The 15606-nt window shown below is 64.6% G+C and overlaps 1 protein-coding gene across 2 annotated transcripts in view; it reads right to left on the bottom strand.

Moving 5' to 3' along the window:
• AGRN (agrin) overlaps positions 1 to 15606 on the bottom strand; it is a 30812-nt gene continuing 15206 nt past the window's right edge. The window contains exons 4-37 of one of the 2 annotated variants that reach the window (XM_087820045.1): positions 13734 to 13949; positions 13438 to 13662; positions 13136 to 13360; positions 12761 to 12967; positions 11650 to 11868; positions 11381 to 11575; positions 11097 to 11297; positions 10865 to 11013; positions 10684 to 10789; positions 9821 to 9937; positions 9575 to 9739; positions 9256 to 9399; positions 9027 to 9151; positions 8848 to 8953; positions 8428 to 8754; positions 8208 to 8345; positions 7635 to 7762; positions 7384 to 7498; positions 7186 to 7305; positions 6714 to 7064; positions 6273 to 6465; positions 5939 to 6154; positions 5351 to 5577; positions 5122 to 5256; positions 4855 to 4951; positions 4604 to 4768; positions 4392 to 4503; positions 3874 to 3990; positions 3611 to 3803; positions 3451 to 3538; positions 2642 to 2674; positions 2189 to 2413; positions 1669 to 1772; positions 1 to 1348 (exon numbers count right to left, since the gene is read on the bottom strand). In XM_087820045.1, the coding sequence (XP_087676171.1) occupies positions 1191 to 1348; positions 1669 to 1772; positions 2189 to 2413; positions 2642 to 2674; positions 3451 to 3538; positions 3611 to 3803; positions 3874 to 3990; positions 4392 to 4503; positions 4604 to 4768; positions 4855 to 4951; positions 5122 to 5256; positions 5351 to 5577; positions 5939 to 6154; positions 6273 to 6465; positions 6714 to 7064; positions 7186 to 7305; positions 7384 to 7498; positions 7635 to 7762; positions 8208 to 8345; positions 8428 to 8754; positions 8848 to 8953; positions 9027 to 9151; positions 9256 to 9399; positions 9575 to 9739; positions 9821 to 9937; positions 10684 to 10789; positions 10865 to 11013; positions 11097 to 11297; positions 11381 to 11575; positions 11650 to 11868; positions 12761 to 12967; positions 13136 to 13360; positions 13438 to 13662; positions 13734 to 13949 (5642 nt within the window). In that variant the 3' untranslated portion in view covers positions 1 to 1190. The remainder of the gene's footprint in view (positions 1349 to 1668; positions 1773 to 2188; positions 2414 to 2641; positions 2675 to 3450; positions 3539 to 3610; positions 3804 to 3873; positions 3991 to 4391; positions 4504 to 4603; positions 4769 to 4854; positions 4952 to 5121; positions 5257 to 5350; positions 5578 to 5938; positions 6155 to 6272; positions 6466 to 6713; positions 7065 to 7185; positions 7306 to 7383; positions 7499 to 7634; positions 7763 to 8207; positions 8346 to 8427; positions 8755 to 8847; positions 8954 to 9026; positions 9152 to 9255; positions 9400 to 9574; positions 9740 to 9820; positions 9938 to 10683; positions 10790 to 10864; positions 11014 to 11096; positions 11298 to 11380; positions 11576 to 11649; positions 11869 to 12760; positions 12968 to 13135; positions 13361 to 13437; positions 13663 to 13733; positions 13950 to 15606) is intronic. The other variant, XM_087820046.1, reaches the window with a different exon arrangement.

Raw genomic sequence — 15606 nt, 5'->3', positions numbered from 1 at the left:
TCTTTTAATGTGTTCAGACTTTATTTCATGGTGATTGACACAGACACAGACTGGAGTTAGTAATGTAACATACGGAGGCTCCCTTCAGCCCTTGGGCCTGACAGCCCAGCCCCAGCTGTGTGAGTTGGGATTGCCACCCCCACCGGTAGGAGGGTGCGGTGGAGTGATGGGGTGGGTCGGGATGAGACGCAATGTTGCAGCTTAAGGCATTTCTGGCTTCGCAGCCATCTCTGCCATCCCTGTACCCACTCCTTGGCCTTGGTCAGACATCCGGCAGGCCCCTGGTCATTCTTGAACAAGGACAACCACCCCTCACACCAGAACTGGAGTAAGAGCTTGTCGTGTGGTGTCCTCAGCTGCTCTCGGGCCAAGATGTCATCCCCACGACCCCAGATGTCAAGTAAAATCAATGCATTAAGAACTCTGCAGTTGGTGGCCAGGCCTAGACACCTGTCCTCAAGAGGGGGACACTGGCTGACCAGGCAAGTGGGCAATGGATGTCAACACCACACAGTGGCCCACTCCCTCTCAAGGTTCCTCATAGGCCCTGAGGAAGGGGCACAACCATGTCCAACGTGGCTGGGTGGGTGGGCAGGGCCAGCTGAGGGTTAGGGCCTCCCGAACAGGCCTGGGCCTGGCCTCTGCTCTCCAGCACCCTGGACGGTGAACACATCTGGAGCAGGGGACACCGTGTGGCCCCAACAGTAATGTCATTTCTAAGTCACAGTATTGGCACAAGACGCCCAGGAGGGGCCAGCCAGGCTCAAGGTGAGTCCTGCTGAGACTGGCCCGCTCACAGTGGGACAAGGCCCAGCTCAGTGGAAGCCTAGGAAGGTCCCCTCCAACCCTGGCAGCAGCTTCCTGTTCTGACGACACAAGACTGGCCAGATGGAGCTTGATGTGTGTGTGGGGTCCGCCAACAGGCAGGGAAGCACAGCGGGGGGCTGGGACGCGGTGGAGGGGTGCGTCCTGAGGCTGCCGTCCGAGCCACGCCCTCCATGCTGCCACACCAGCCCCGCGAGCCCCTGGGCACCGAGTTTGTCTCCGCAGCTTGCCTGCATGGACAGGAGGGAGGCCGGGCCAGGAGTCCCTCCAGCCAGAACGCAGGCAAGAAAATCATATCAAAAAAGCAACGAGTTTACAAAAATATAAAATAATTACAGCAGGGTGGGCGGCAGGCTTGCAGTGGTTCACGGGGCAGGACAGGGTCGAAGCTCTGGCTTGGTGACGGCGTCCTCCAGCAGATGCAGTGGTCGCCGCCCCACCACCACGTCCCGCAGGCAGCCCACGAAGCCCGTGCCGTAAGCCTTGGGCAGGGCTGGACCCACGGGCAGTTTCTCCAGGCCCCCTGCAGGACAGACAGGAAGGTCACCTGGCTGACTCACTGGTGGGCAGACCAGTACACTGGCAGGCAGAGGGACCCACCAGCACCTGAGAGACAAGGTGAGTTACCTGGGGCCTGTCAGTGCCCACGGGGACCAGGTGACTAGCAGACATGCTCTGGCCTCCTGGACCCATACCACCCTGGCAACTGCAGGGGCCTAGCCCTGGCTGGCCCATCTGCTGCCTACTGGGGCTGGCGCAGGTGCAACCCTCAGTGCCAGCTGCAGGGTTGGATCTGTCCCTCAGATTCTGATGCCCTTCCCTGGCCTCCCCCCAAATACTCACCCAGCCATAGGGTTCCGTCAGTGTCCAGCTGTGTGGCGCCCAGCGGGGAGGAGCCGGTCACGGGGGCCTCATTGCCCACCTGAAGGGAGCCTTCCCGCTGTTTCCTGGGGGTGGGGTTGGGGTCAGGCCATCAGGTGACTCCAGGAAGCCCACCCTGCCACCTCCAGGTCTTGAGCCCCATCAAGTGTCATCCCTGGGGGCCAGGACAGGTGGCACTGACCCCTAGGAGAGTGCCTGGTGGTCAGGTCAGGGGGTGTCATGTGAGTTGAGCTTTGCTGGAAACGATGCCAGACTCAGACCAGAGGGACATGTCCCCAGCCAACAAGGACCCCCTTTTCAGGTCAGAGGTTCCCTGGCTGTAACTGCTATGTCCTCTTGTCCCTTCCCCTCAGCAGCTGTGACCTCAGGTCAGGCAGCTGGCCCTGTCATGTCCCCCTGCCCATGACCCTGCCCACCCTGGCGGGGCAGGTCCAGGCACCTCCCGCCGCTGTTCTTGGTGCGCCCTGGGCTCCCGACTGACCTGTGCGCCCTGACCCGCAGCCAGCGGTTGGTGTTGACGGGGATGGTGGAGCGCAGCACCACGGGCTGGGAGCCCAGGTCATAGGCCAGCTGCAGGCGCCCATCCACGATGGCCAGCGCGATGTAGTCAGCCCGCTCCGTGGCCTTGCCGCTCCACAGCACCAGCCCCTGCGTGGCCTCAGTGCGCAGGCTCAGCTCAAAGTGGTCGCTCTGCAGGGCCTTCTCGCTGAAGGGCAGAGGGCCGGTCAGGGCCTCCCATGGGACAGGGGCGGCAGGGGGTGGGGGGGCAAGGCAGGAGGGCAGACACCAACAGTGGGGCCGACGGCTGAGAGAGGGACGGAGGGAAGTAGGGCCAGACCGGCAGACATGAGAGACGGACAGACAGACAGCTCAGCAGAGACAGAGCAACGGAAAGACAACGGCAGACAGCAGGGGCCGGGGGCCGCGAGCTTACCTGTGAAGGGCCCCGGAACCTGGAGCTTCGGGGCTTAGGAGCAGGAAAAGAGGGAGGCAGGTGAGCAGGGGACAGACGGGCTGTGGTGCAGGGTGGGGACCCGCAGCAGCCCTCCCCGCGTCCCCTTTCCAACAGTGCGAGGCAGGAGGAACAAGCACCCTCGGAAGACAGGAGGCCCCCAGGCCACCCGCTTCACCCATCAGAGCCCCGACAAGGACACACGTGCAACACGCATGTGCAGACACAGAGCTGGTGGGCGTGGCCCAGCCGGGTGCGGAGTTCAAGAGGCCAGGCGTGGGGTGGGGTGGCAGGAACAGAGACTAAAGGCTCCCAGCGCACGTGTGTGAGGGAACACACATGCATGTGGGTGTTCACGTGGCCAGGGCAGTGGCTGAGGGGGTGGATGGGCGACCGCCCTTCAGTACACATCCCGGGAAAGGGTAGCTCCCCACTTCTAAGCTGGGAAACTGAGCCTCGTGCTGGACAAACAGCCCTGGCCCTGTCCTCCATCGGGGAGGAATGTCCCGTCTCTGCCTCGGTCAGTGAGGAGCAGAGAACAGGCCAGCGAGAGTGAAGGTGGAGGGGCCCAGGTGCTACTTACGCTGGGATCTCATTGGTCAGTTCGCTTGGAAACAAAGAGACAGAAAAGGTGAGAGGAAGGAGGGTGGAGGAGGGCAGTGGGCAGGCAGGCGGAGCAGGGCCCGCCCTTCTTGGCCACGGAGCCGACGGCAGATGCGACAGGGCCAGCATCTTGCCCTGCATGGCAAAGGCAGGACAGACGGACAGCCAAGGGCGGGGGGGCGCGTTACCTCTCCGTTACAGCATTGAGGTACTCGATGTAGGTCCGTCCATCAAAGGCCAGTGCGTCCAGGTCCCCTGCCGATTTCTCAATCAGCCCTGAGAGACAGTCGGGGTGAGGGGGTGCCTGGGGGTCCACCCTGCAACCTCAGCCCGGCTGGCAGTGCTCACCCTTCTCGCAGTGCAGGCCCGAGAAGCCCTCAGGACACAGGCACTCGTAGGAGGCCTCCCGGGGGAGACAGGAGGCCCCGTTGAGGCAAGGGTGGCCTGAGGCTTGGGTACAAGGGTGATCTGTGAAGGACGAGACGTCCACCGCCTGCACCATGTGCTCCTGGGTCAGCAGCTGGTGGCCTTTCAGGGAGACCTGGGGGGACAGACGGAATGAGCAACAGTCCTGCCTATTGTCCTCCCTGCCATGACAGCCCCCCACCTACCCGCTGGATGGCGCCATCGAAGCCAGAGGACACTGCGGCAGCCCGGGCCAGCTTGCTGAAGTCAGGAGCCCCCCCCAGGTAGAGCGGCTCCTTCAAGTTGAGGACAGTGTGCGGCACCTGGGGGGAGGTGCTGGGTGAGGGGCTGTGGAACCACCCACTGGGCAGGGCAGGACACTGTGCCCTGCCAAGGCCACCCCTCGCCCTCCAGACTATCTAGGAGGCAGAGTTAATCACACAGACGTGGCCAATGTGGGGCTTAGTGGCACGAGGGGGCTACTCTAGGAATGAAGGAATGGAGGCGGCAGAAGACCATGAGCAGGATGAGCGGGGAGACCGGTACCTTGCGGGATTTCTGACATCCGAAGAGCGGGGTAGGGGTTGCAGAGCAAGGCCAGAGAGCAGAGAGCAGACAGACAGAGTCACAGGACAGACGGGAGAGAAAACAGTTCAGTGAGAGCCGCGTGGGTGGGCTGCCTTCCGCCCAGGAGGAGGGAGGCCCACGGCCCGGAGACACTCACCGGGGACTCGCCCAGCACTCGGGGCCCGTCGCCGATACGCATGGCACCCTTGCGGCCGTTACGCTCCAGGGAGACCCTGGTCCAGGTGCCCAGGGCCACTGGCTCCTTGCTCCTGGTGAGGAGGGGGCACTGTGAGCTCCACTGTCTGCTCGGCCAGGGGCCCAAGTGATGGTGCCACGGTCTCCAGCCTTACCCCCCCCCCACGCGCACACCTGATGATTGCTGCACCCTTGCCCAGGTCATAACGGAACTCCAGGTGGCCGTCCCGCAACGCCAATGACACAAAGTCCCCCCTGCCATCTGTCTTCTGCCCATTGTAAAGGAGCAGCCCGCTGGGGCCTCGGGCCAGGAACACCACCTCCAGCGCCATCTTCTCCCTGGGGTCAGGTGGGGGCATGTCAGCACACTGGCTGGTAGAGGGCTGGGGGACAGCATCCCCTCACCCACCCCTTGTGTCACTGACCCCAGGTCCCGCTCAAATGTGTGCAGGCCTTTCAGCGCCAGGTAGGAGAAGCCGTTAAAGTCAGCCAGGAAGGGCCGGGGGTCGTTCCGTTCTGAGACTGTGAGGACGAGAGGGGTCACACAGGGCGCTATGCCCTGACCCTGGGTCCCCTGTACCCCCACCGCTTTGTGAGCCCCTGGCCTGAACCCCACCCCTATCCCTGAACAGAACCCAAACCCAAGTGTTCGACCCTCCCCTCCCTCCTGCCCTGAGGCCCAGTGCCCCCACCTGTTTGGCAGAGAGGGCCCCCTCGTCCTAGGGGGCACTCGCATGTGGCCTCACCCCCAGGCAGCACGTGGCAGGGGGCTGCTCCATGGCAGGGGTTTGGGTCACAGGGGTTCTCCTCCTCGGCACAGGTTGGGCCTGGACGGAGACAGGATGGGGTCCCAGCAAGCTTGAGCCCCTGCCCACAGACAGACAGGTGTCCCCCAGCCCTCAGCCCTGGCTCCGCCCTCACCAAATCGGCCAGGGGGGCACTGGCAGTGGAACATGCCAGCCTCCAGGGCCTGGCATGGGGCCCCCCCAAGGCAGGGGCTGGGCAGGCAGGGGTGGGCCCCGCACTCGCTCACGCCGGAGCTTCTGGTTGCCCCTTGCCAGTTGCTGAGCTCCAATCGCTGGTTGTTGACGTCCAGCAGGCGGATGCAGCCCCGGAGGCCCACACTGACAGAGGTCCGCTCGAGCACCCTGCCACCAGGATGAGGGTCAGGGATCAGGGTGGCTCCCCACACGTCCTTTGGGGGCTCAGACCACAAAACAGGAGGTGGGCAGAGGGTCAGGGGTTGGGACTGGACATCAGCCCAGCCCCTCCTTGGTGGTCACACTGGTCCTCGGGGATGCCACCAGAGGGGATGGGGCTGAGCCAAGGTCAGGGTCAAGGGCTAGGGTTGAGGTCAAGGTCACAGCCATGGTGCACACCTGACCCTCCATCCCCTTTGCTATTTGCATAGATTGGGCTTTCTGGATGTGGCCAACAAGTCAGGGGTCAGAACCAAGGTCAGAGGTCAGGTTTGGGGTCAGGGCCACCCCAGCCCTTCCTGATGCTCACACAGAGGCGTGATCCTCTGGGACGCCACCCACAAAGAGGTCTGTGTCCAGGTTGAGGCCATCGGTGCCACTGGGGCTCTGGCCCAGGACAGGGGGCTCGCCATCCACCGAGAGCGTCCCCTGGCGCCAGTGCCGAGACAGCTCCAGGCGATGCCACCGGCCAGGTTCCACGGGCACCGTGCTGGTCAGCACCGCGGGCCCTGAACCTGTGTCAAATCTGGGGTGGGGCCCAAGGGAAAAGGAGGTGCTTAAGACAGCTGAAGGGAGCCAGGACCACTGCCCAGCTCACCTGAGCTACATACGGCCCCGCCCATCCTAGCCCCACTGCTGCCCACCTGAGCTGCACACGGCCCCCCAGCAGTGCCAGTGCCAGGAAGTCCTTCCCCCGAGCATTGCCATTGTACAGCAGCAGCCCCTGCGGCTCCAGCGTGCGGAACTCTAGTGCCAGGCGCAGCGTGTGGTAGGCACGGAGGGTGGGGAAGGCCAGGAAGGAGCGGCCCCCGAAGAACGGCACCAAGGGGTGCACGGCTGTGAGACAGGGACCAGCTGGAGGGGACAGAGGAACAGGGCCCCAAGAGCCCTGTCCTCCAGCCTGAAACACTCCCCCGCTCCCTGCCCCCACCCTGTCCCCAGCTCGGGGGTGGGGAGTCCAACCTGCCCCCTACCCCAACCTGACCCCCTCAGCCTAGCCCCCGACTCCCCACGGTGGCTTGACCACACCCCAAAACTTGGCCTCACTTGCCTCTCTGCCCCTCTCCAGCAAGGATGACCCTTACCCTTCTCACAGATGGTGCCCCCCCTGCCAGCTGGGCACCTGCAGGTGAAAGATCCACCTGAGTCCTGGTCCTGGCAGGTCCCCCCATAGAGGCAGGGCTGGGAGTCACAGGGCCTCAGGAGTTGCTGGGTGCCTGGGGGCAGGGGCCGGCGTCCAGGCACACGACTGGGGGCAGTGGTGGGGGGCCGGCGTGTGGTGAGGGGGCCTGTGGTCCTGCTGACGGGCCTGCTTGTGTGGTTGGGGTAGAGGCCCCGAGGGGTCATAGTGGAAGAAGCCACAGTAGTGGCCCTGGCCATGGCTGCAGCTGGGGTGGCTCCTGTGGTAGCTCCAGTGAAGAAGGCAGGAAACCAGTCTGAGGATAGGGAGAACTGTCAGGGTACCAGGCAGGGCACAGGGAGAGCAAGCGGTGCGGGTGCTGGGGGTGGCAGGGGAGGGGACAGGCGACCTGCAGCGCAGGACCAACAGGCGCTCACCAAAGTCCATGAAGCGCAGGTGCTCCTGCAGTGGTCGCCTCACCCCCAGGGCCCGGCGCCGGGATGCCTGGATCTGGCGGAGGAGGGCCTGGCTCACGTCGGGTGCCCGGAAGCTTGTGGCTGGGGAGGAGGAACACTGAGCTCGAGAAGCCCTGTGCAGCACCCCCCACCTCCTGGGAGGGACTGGGGGGTGCTCACTGGGGTCAAAGTGCACTTCCACAATGGCCCGGACCGTGTTGCCGGGCCCCAGGTCCCGCAGGCGGACACTCCAGAAGTCCTTCTTAACGTCCGAGTTCCGAAAGAGGTCATCCAGCTGTGGGTGAGGAGTGGGCGAGGGCTCCAGGGGCTGCCCAGATGGGGCTGTTTGGCCCTCCCACCCCAGTGCTTCTCTGGGTTGGACCTGGGAGGAAGACAGGGCTGCACCCCAACCCCACAGGCCCTGCACTTACTGCACTCTCGATGCTCCTGGCCGTCTCCCCGAACAGCTCTGACTTGGGGTCGGCCATCTCTGGTGTGTAGAACAGCTCCTGCCCCTCGACCCCCTCGAGCTCCAGCACACCCTGGAACGCCCTGGTGGCTGTGGGGGAGGGGGCAGTGAGGCCCTGCCCAGCACCGCCCGGCCTCTGGGCCGGCCATGGGCATAGACCCCGGCAGCAAGCCACATGGGTGCAGGGCAGGTGAGGATTAGTCAGATGGTCATGAGGTTAGTGGGGAGCCAGGGGCAGGGCTGGCAGCAGTTACCAGGCAGACTCCGTGGAACAGTGCCCCAGGCCAGCTTGCAACGGGAAAGACAGGTTAGCCACAGAATCCTGGGCACCCACATGTGTGCAGGAGCCAAGACCTCATGTGTGTGCATGTGCTGAATCTCCAAGACCACGCACACGTGTATACTAAGGTCAGAATACCATGAGCCCTGGGTGCCCACCTACTGGGCAGGCCTGCTTCCTGGGAGGAGAGATGGCATCCAGGTCCGGGTCCAAGCCACTCCTCACGCTGCACCCCAGCCCCTGCCACCCACTCACCAGGACAGTTGGAGCCCTCGGCATCCAGCGAGGGCGTCTTGCCATCTGAGCAGCAGCCCAAAGGTGAGTTGTAGCAGGAAGCCCTCTCGATGGGTGGCCCAGGGGTCACAGCGCTGCTGCCCTCGGGGGGCTCAAGTCCTGGGGAGGTTCAGTGTGAGCCCAGCTGCAGGTGCAGCCTTCTGGGGCCCTGCCCCCACCACATCCCTGAGCCCGTGCTCACCCCCTGAGCCGGCCCCACTGGCCTCCAGGTCCCCACTCAGCTCCTCATCGCCACTCCCGTCAGCGCTGCCAGATTCACTGAAGGCAAACGTGGCAAGGCTGGCTGCTGAGGGGGGTGCCGTGGGGGGCATAGTCAGCACAGGCCTCCTGGTGGTCCTAGGGATGCTGGCAGTGGTCCGAGCGTGTGATGAGGGTCTAGGGGTGGGCCGGCTGTGGGGAGTACTGCCAGGAGCCAGGGGGAGGGCACTGGGTGGGGCTGCCTCACTCAGGTAGCGCACGGAGGTAGCCACAGACACAGGTGTGGGGCGGGCGCCAGAAGCCACGGCCTCTGTGAGCAAAGGGGAGGAGAATCGGGTGGGAGGCCGAGTCAGGGCAGGGTCTGGCCATCCAGTTAGTTCTGGGGCAGAGGGTCAGGCCTCACCCTGGCAGGGGCCAAGGTTCTGGATAGAGATATCCAGGCCCTGGCGGCAGGCAATGGTCCTCAGCTGACACTCGTTACCGTAGGTGACTCCATCCGACCCACAGACCTGGGGCACAGGACAAGATGCTGGTGGGGAGCTCTCCCTACCCCTGCTACCCTCCACATACCCCATCCCTCACCTTGGTAGCACTGGCCCCCGGACAGGTGGGTGTTGGGCACACGCAACGGGTGGAGCCAGCCTCCTCCACGCAGGATGCCCCAAACTCACAGTGCATTTCAGCACAGGTCTTGGGCGCTGAGGAATCTGGGGCAGACACAGGAGACCCCCACTTGCTCAGGAGGCTGGCCTTCATGATGGCCACACCCCCAAAACAGGGAGCCCCCATCAACAACAGGCCTGGCCCTCACCTGATTCACAGCCAGCAGGGCCTAGGGCACGGCCATCTGGGCACTGCCCACACTTGGGTCCAGCCACCCCAGGCTTACAGGAGCACAGCCCGGTCATCTGCTCACAGTCGTCCCGCACAGCACCCCGAGGGTCACAGCTGCAGGCTGAGGGGACGGGTGGGGACCTGAGGTCTGTGCCTGGTTTCCCCACTGGCCCCAAACCCAGCCCCTGCCAGGTGTGAGCCAGGCCAGAGCCTCAACAGGGGAGCCAGGGGCACAGTGACAGCATGGACAGGCAGGAGACTTCAGCTGAGGACCGCCTGTGGGTCCTGTCACTCACGGGTGCAGCCACTCCGGCCATCAGTGACGATGCCACGGAAGTTCCAGAAGCCGGGTTCACAGCGGTCACACTTGAGGCCCCCCACCCCCGGGCGGCAGGAGCACTGGCCTGTGCCCGGGTCACAGGTGCCACCGTAGGAGCCATGGGGGTTACACTGGCACAAGCCTGTAGGCCAGGGCAGGACAAGGTCACCACAGTTGCCTGGCTCTGCCTGGCTGTGGGTCAGGGCTGGGCTTGGGTACTCACTGGGACAGCCAGCCAGGCCCACACCCCGGGCAGCAGTGATGTTATCCTGGCAGCAGCCGAAGGGCGTCTGGGTGCAGTGCAGGGGGACTGCAGGTGGCACTGGAGCCATGGTGGGACCTGCAGAGGAGGGGCAGGGGATTCAGGCACCATACAGTGCTGGACATCCCCCTGGGACTGGCCACTCCACCTCAGCCTTCCCGGGTCGTCACCGTTACCTTCCTGAGGCCAACTGCCATTGGGGCCAGAGCTTATAGTTCAGGCCACAGGTGAGGATCCCTCACCGTATACAGGAACATGCCTGTCCATATAGGGCCAGGAACACACAGACACCCAAAGATCAAGTACACACAGCCCTGGGCACACCATATAAACCAGAGCCACACGTGTTTGGATTAGTGTGTCTTTGCAACCTGATGCATGCACACACAAGAAGACATGTGGGTACACACCTTCATCCCTGCTCCTCCAAACCACAGGGCTGAGCAGACAGGAACAGGCATGCACGCAGGAGTGCACATTCACGGGCACGTGTGCACCCACGACGTTTACTGGCTCACCACCAGCCTCCCCGTGAGAGGAAGCGCCCAGGTGTGGGCCTTGCTGCCTCCCCGCACCGCAGCCCCGCCTGGTGCACAGTAGGTGCTTAGCGCACCTGTGCTGACTGACAGCAGCACACCAGTCCACACACTGCGGCTGCACAGACGTAACTGCACGCCTAAGCGTGTTCACACGCCTGCCCCAGCACACCCCCACACCTCACGCCTGCGCGCACACATCTTTGAACAGGCACACATAGGGAACAGCGAATACGCAGAAGAGCCCGTGTGTACGCGCGCACCGGGCACGCCTGCGGGCCCACGCACCTCGGCAGGCTCCCTGGGCCACGACGTACAGCTCGCGCTGGGACTCACACCGCGCCTTCTTCAGCTCACACTCGGTGCCGTAGGTGACGCCGTCGGAGCCGCAGACCTGGAGGGGAGGTGTCAGTGTGGGGGCTGCAGTCCCTTCCCCGCCGCCTGCCCGAGGGGGAGGGCGGGGTCTCACCGGGCTCCTCAGGGCGCCCTGGCAGCTGAAGCCACAGACACAGGGCCCGTCTTCGGAGTCCTCGTCCCAGACACCGCCGCGCTGCAGGCACAGCTCCTGCTCACATTCGCTGTCCTCCCCGGAGCCGGAGCCTCCTGAGCCACACTCGGCTGTGGGAAGGGGGCTGGGTCACCCGTGAGGCGCTAGTCAGAGCTGGCGCCCCGCAGGCCCCACCGGCGTCACCCCAACCTACCCTGCTCACAGGGCCCCGCCCGGGCCTCCTCGATCTGGGCCTGCTGCTGGCAGGCGGCCTCGCGGAGCTCACAGGCGCTGCGGTAGGTGACACCGTCGCTGCCACACACGGGGCCGGGTGGGGGGCGCTCACACCGGGGACACACGCACTGCCCCGCCAGGCACACTGCCCCGAAGGCACACACTGTGTCTCCACAGGTCTCTGCAGAGGGCGGAGCCAGGCCAGGTCAGCACGCCCAGGCTGGAGATGCGGGGACCACAGCCCCCCGGCCCACCCCCACTCACGGCAGGGTCCAGCCGAAGCCACGTGCAGGCTGATCTGGCGTGTGCAAGCGTGGACGTGAAGCTCACACTCGCTGGCATACGTGTTCCCGTCAGAGCCGCACACAGGCTGGGCTAGGGCCACACACTCCGAGGGGCACACGCAGCGCCCTGTCTCCGACTCGCACAGGGCTCCGAAGCGGCACTGCCCACAGCGGTCTGGGGAAGAAGCTCGGTCACCACAGCGACCAGGACCCCCTCTCCCCAGCAAGACCCACCTGCCCACCACTGACCACAGGGTCCTCGATGAGCCACACGGATCTCCTTCCCCAGGACGCAGGCGGTGGCCTCCAGCTCGCAAGTGCTGCCATATGTGACCCCGTCGCTGCCACACACGGGGCTGTAGACTCTTGGGCACGTCTGCTGGCACACGCACTCAGCTCCCCCGTTCTTCACGGCACACACCGCCCCAAACAGGCACTGCACCCCGAGGCACGGGGACGGGGGCTGGTCTGGGGAGGACACGGGAGCTCAGTGGGCCAAGCCACCCCCAGGCGGACGCACAAGCCCCAGCTTCACGCAGCAGACCCTCTCCTGGGGTGGGGATGGAGCAGGAAGAGTGGACCAGGAAAAGGGCGTGGCAGAGGAAAGGACAGACACGTGGCGGACACGGACAGGGACAGACCCAGGAGCGCGGAGCGCGGCGTGGGGCTGCCCCCGAGACAGGAGCTTCCTGACTGCCCACCCAGGCCAGGCTCCTGACCAGCAGCCCCGGGGCGCGTGTGCATGCGTGGGGCATCCTCTCTGCGGTAAGGAAGAGCCTGCAACCCAGCCAGACCCGGGGCCGCACAGGGGAGGAGGTGTTTGTCCACTTGCTCTGAGGACTACAAGGCCAGGCAGCAGCGAGCCACCCCCCCCCGCGCTGGGGGCAGACCTCGGGCTGCGGGCTCCTGGCGGCAGGCGCGGCTCGTCATCCTGCCCGTAGGTCAGGCTGGAAGACACAAGAGGCGCAGCCGAGAGGGAAGGAAGGACAGAGAGGACACAGACGCAGAGACGCACAGACCCAGGGACAGCGCTGGAGGTGGGCGGGGCACAGCGGCCCCACCCTCTGCTGGCCCCTCAAAACCCAGCGCGGCTGCCTCTAAGGGACCCAGAGGGCTGCAGGAGCCGCACGGGCCCTGCCTCTGCCTCACTGCCCCGGGTGCTGCGGGCACCCCCCTATAGACCCCACTGCCCAGAGCTCACTGACAGGTGAGAGCCCTGCCAAGCCCCCCAGACTGACCCGCCCTCGCCCACCACCCCAGGAGGAGCATGACTCAGGATGGAGATGGCGTGTGATGATGGCGGCAGGAGCTAACGTGGGACCAGCCTGCTCCCGGCGTGGACCCCACCCACGGTGCTCACCACACGGGCCCCGGTGCCTGGGGGGAATGTCGCGCTGCTGCTGACATTCGGCCTGCTGCCGCCAGCAGTCATTGTCATATGTGTGCCCGTCCTTGGCGCACACGGGTCTGTAGGCCCCGTCACAGACGATGCGGTCACAGGAGCAGCGGGGACGGCCTCGGCGGGACAGGCACACGGCATTGAACCTGCAGGAGTCTGGACACTGGTCTGGGGCAGGGGGGACAATGAGATCAGAGAGGCCAGAGCACCACACCAGCCCCGACCTTGGGACATACAGGGGATCCATGGGCACATGAGGTGGTTTGTGGGGACCTGAGAGGCAAGCAGGGTAGGTGGGCACAGGCATGGTGGAGCCCGCCCCCAGGAGCCACCCACCTCGAGGCTGGCACTGTCCGGAGCGCACTTTCTGGAGGTCAATGCCCCGAGCAGCCCCCGTGCGGCCCATGACACACTCGTTGTCGTAGGTGACTCCATCGTCCCCACACACAGGCACCTGCCGGGGAGGGCAGCTCTCTGGCCGTAGGAGCATCTCGGGGTGCCGTGTTCGAGGGTGCACGCGGCATATGCGGCTAGGGTCACTGAGGATACCCTGGCAGGGGTCTGGGGGCGGGAGGGCACAGGTTAGGGCTCATGGGCAGGTGCAAGGAGGTCACGCTCGGTGCACCGGGGCAGCTCACCGCAAGGGCCATCGAACTTCTTAGAGATGTTCTCTTGGCGGGCACAGGCGCGGCGCAGGAGCTGGCATTCGCCGGGATAGTCAGCGCCATCACTGCCGCACACGGGGCCCTCAGGGGCCCCCCGGCAGGTGGCAGGGCACAGGCATGTGGCTGTCTGTCCATCCGCGGAGCGCACACAGGTGCTGCCAAAGCTGCAGGTCACGTTGGAGCAGGGGTCGCGGGGCCCTATGGACGAGGCAGGGTGGGTCATGCTGGCTGGCAGTTCCCCCAGCCCAGCCCCACCGCAGCCCACTCACCACAGGGCCCTCGGAAGAGCAGGCGGATGCGTCGCTGCTGGCTGCACTGCGCCCGCTGTAGCTCGCACTCGTTGCTGTAGGTGGAGGCGTCGGAGCCACAAACGGGCGCCACCACGCTGGGGCAGGTGCGCTTCTTGCACACGCAGGAGGCTCGGCCGGGAGCCTCCGCACTGGGCTCACAAACGGCGCCAAAGCCACACAGCATTCCTCGGCACGCTGGCATGGGACAGGGCAAGGGGGGTGAGAGCCCACCCCTGCCAGGCCAGCCTCCCCAGGCTCACAGTCGTCTGGGGACACAATCCAGCATCCACACTGTACACTCATTAAACTCCACGGACACATTCACACGTGCACATGTGTCCACACATGTTCATGCTCACACTCACAGGAAAACATGTGCCCATCATGCCCATGTTGACATGTTCATGGGCACACCCACAGGGCCTGGCCCTCCCCTCTTAGACCCTGCCCACCACAGGCCTCCCCCACCAGCCCCAGATGTTCCTTGGTCTTTCCCTGTGGTAGAACCTTCTCTGCCCTCGCCCCAGGCTCCTACTGTGCGGGGACATCTCATGACCCGCCCCAGTGTATAGCCAGCTCGAGGCCAACTCTATCACAGGGCATCGGTGACCTGGTGCAGGAACCCCCCCATGATAACAAAGACCCTCATCTGACAGGTGACCTGGGCCACCAGCACACCTGACCTGTGCTACCTCCCCATGGACCAGCCGCCCTGCCTTTCCTGGACACCTGAGGTCACACAGCTGGGGGAGGGGGGAGGTGAGATCTAAGGTCAGGTCACATGCTCCACCCTGCTCAGGCCAGGAACCCAGCCACCAGCTGCCCAGCTACCCCTGGCCCCCATCATATTCCCACATCTGCCCCTCCTGCTTCTCTGGAGGCCACTGCCCCTTGGACCTGTCCCCATGTGGGCCCTGCTGCTGCCCACCCTCACCTTCCATGCCCCCCAAGCCAGCCTCCCCCAGGCCCATGCTCTGTGTGGCTAGCCCTCCGACCCTCCCACCCCCAGGCCTCAGCCTTTTGGGCTTCTCTCCCTGGGGCCTCGGGCACCCACGTGCCTCACCCTCTCCCACGTGTCCTCCCTCCTCACACTGAGGCCCAGCACAGGGTTCTGCAGACCTGTCATTTTCTTCTTTAATTATCTTAGTTCTTAACTTTGTAGTCGGAAGCTGGGTGTGCCCAGCACGCGTCCCATCACGGAACCTCTGCAGCAGCCCAAGGAGGTGGCCACTGGGGAGGGACCATGGTCCCGAGCACATGGGGCAAGCTGACTCCTCAGGGCCCCCACCCCCCACAGGCAGCAAGAGGAGGGGGCCATTAAAGGCCACAGCTGTCCGGATCTAATAAATGTTTAATTGAGTCCAATTAGCATTAATAAGTTATGGGGAATGGGGACACTCCCCATCACCTCCCAGCAGACTCAGGAAGTAGGGTGGGAGGAAGCACCCTCAATTCTATGGAGGGCGGGGAGCACAGAGAGCTGGAGCTAGCTGTCACCACAGCAACGGCCCACCCAAGGCTCCTGCCTGTCTGCCTGGGTGTCTCCACCCCCACACGGCAGACTGAACCAGAGCCTGGGGCCAGCGTGGACACCTCAAGCCCTGCCTGTGGCCACAAATGTGTGGTGTGTATTCCTGGGAAAGGTGACAATGGCCATAGTGTGTGGCTGTCCTCGAGTGTGCAAGGGGATCGGGGTGTGGGTGTGGAGCCCATGTGTGCAGCTGTAGGAGGGGCCAGTGTGTGTAAAGGGCAGGAGACATGCCAGCCTTTCAGGCTTCAGCAGAGGAGAGGATGGGAGGGGTCAATCTTTAAATCGAAGCAGCACTAGGCCTCCTGCCCACAGCCTCTGAGA

Source organism: Miniopterus natalensis, chromosome 9, assembly GCF_054644295.1.
Source record: "Miniopterus natalensis isolate mMinNat1 chromosome 9, mMinNat1.hap1, whole genome shotgun sequence".
NCBI classification, from domain to species: domain Eukaryota; kingdom Metazoa; phylum Chordata; class Mammalia; order Chiroptera; family Miniopteridae; genus Miniopterus; species Miniopterus natalensis.
The sequence above is the reverse complement of the archived record's forward strand: the minus strand, read 5'-3'. Positions and strand labels throughout refer to the sequence as shown.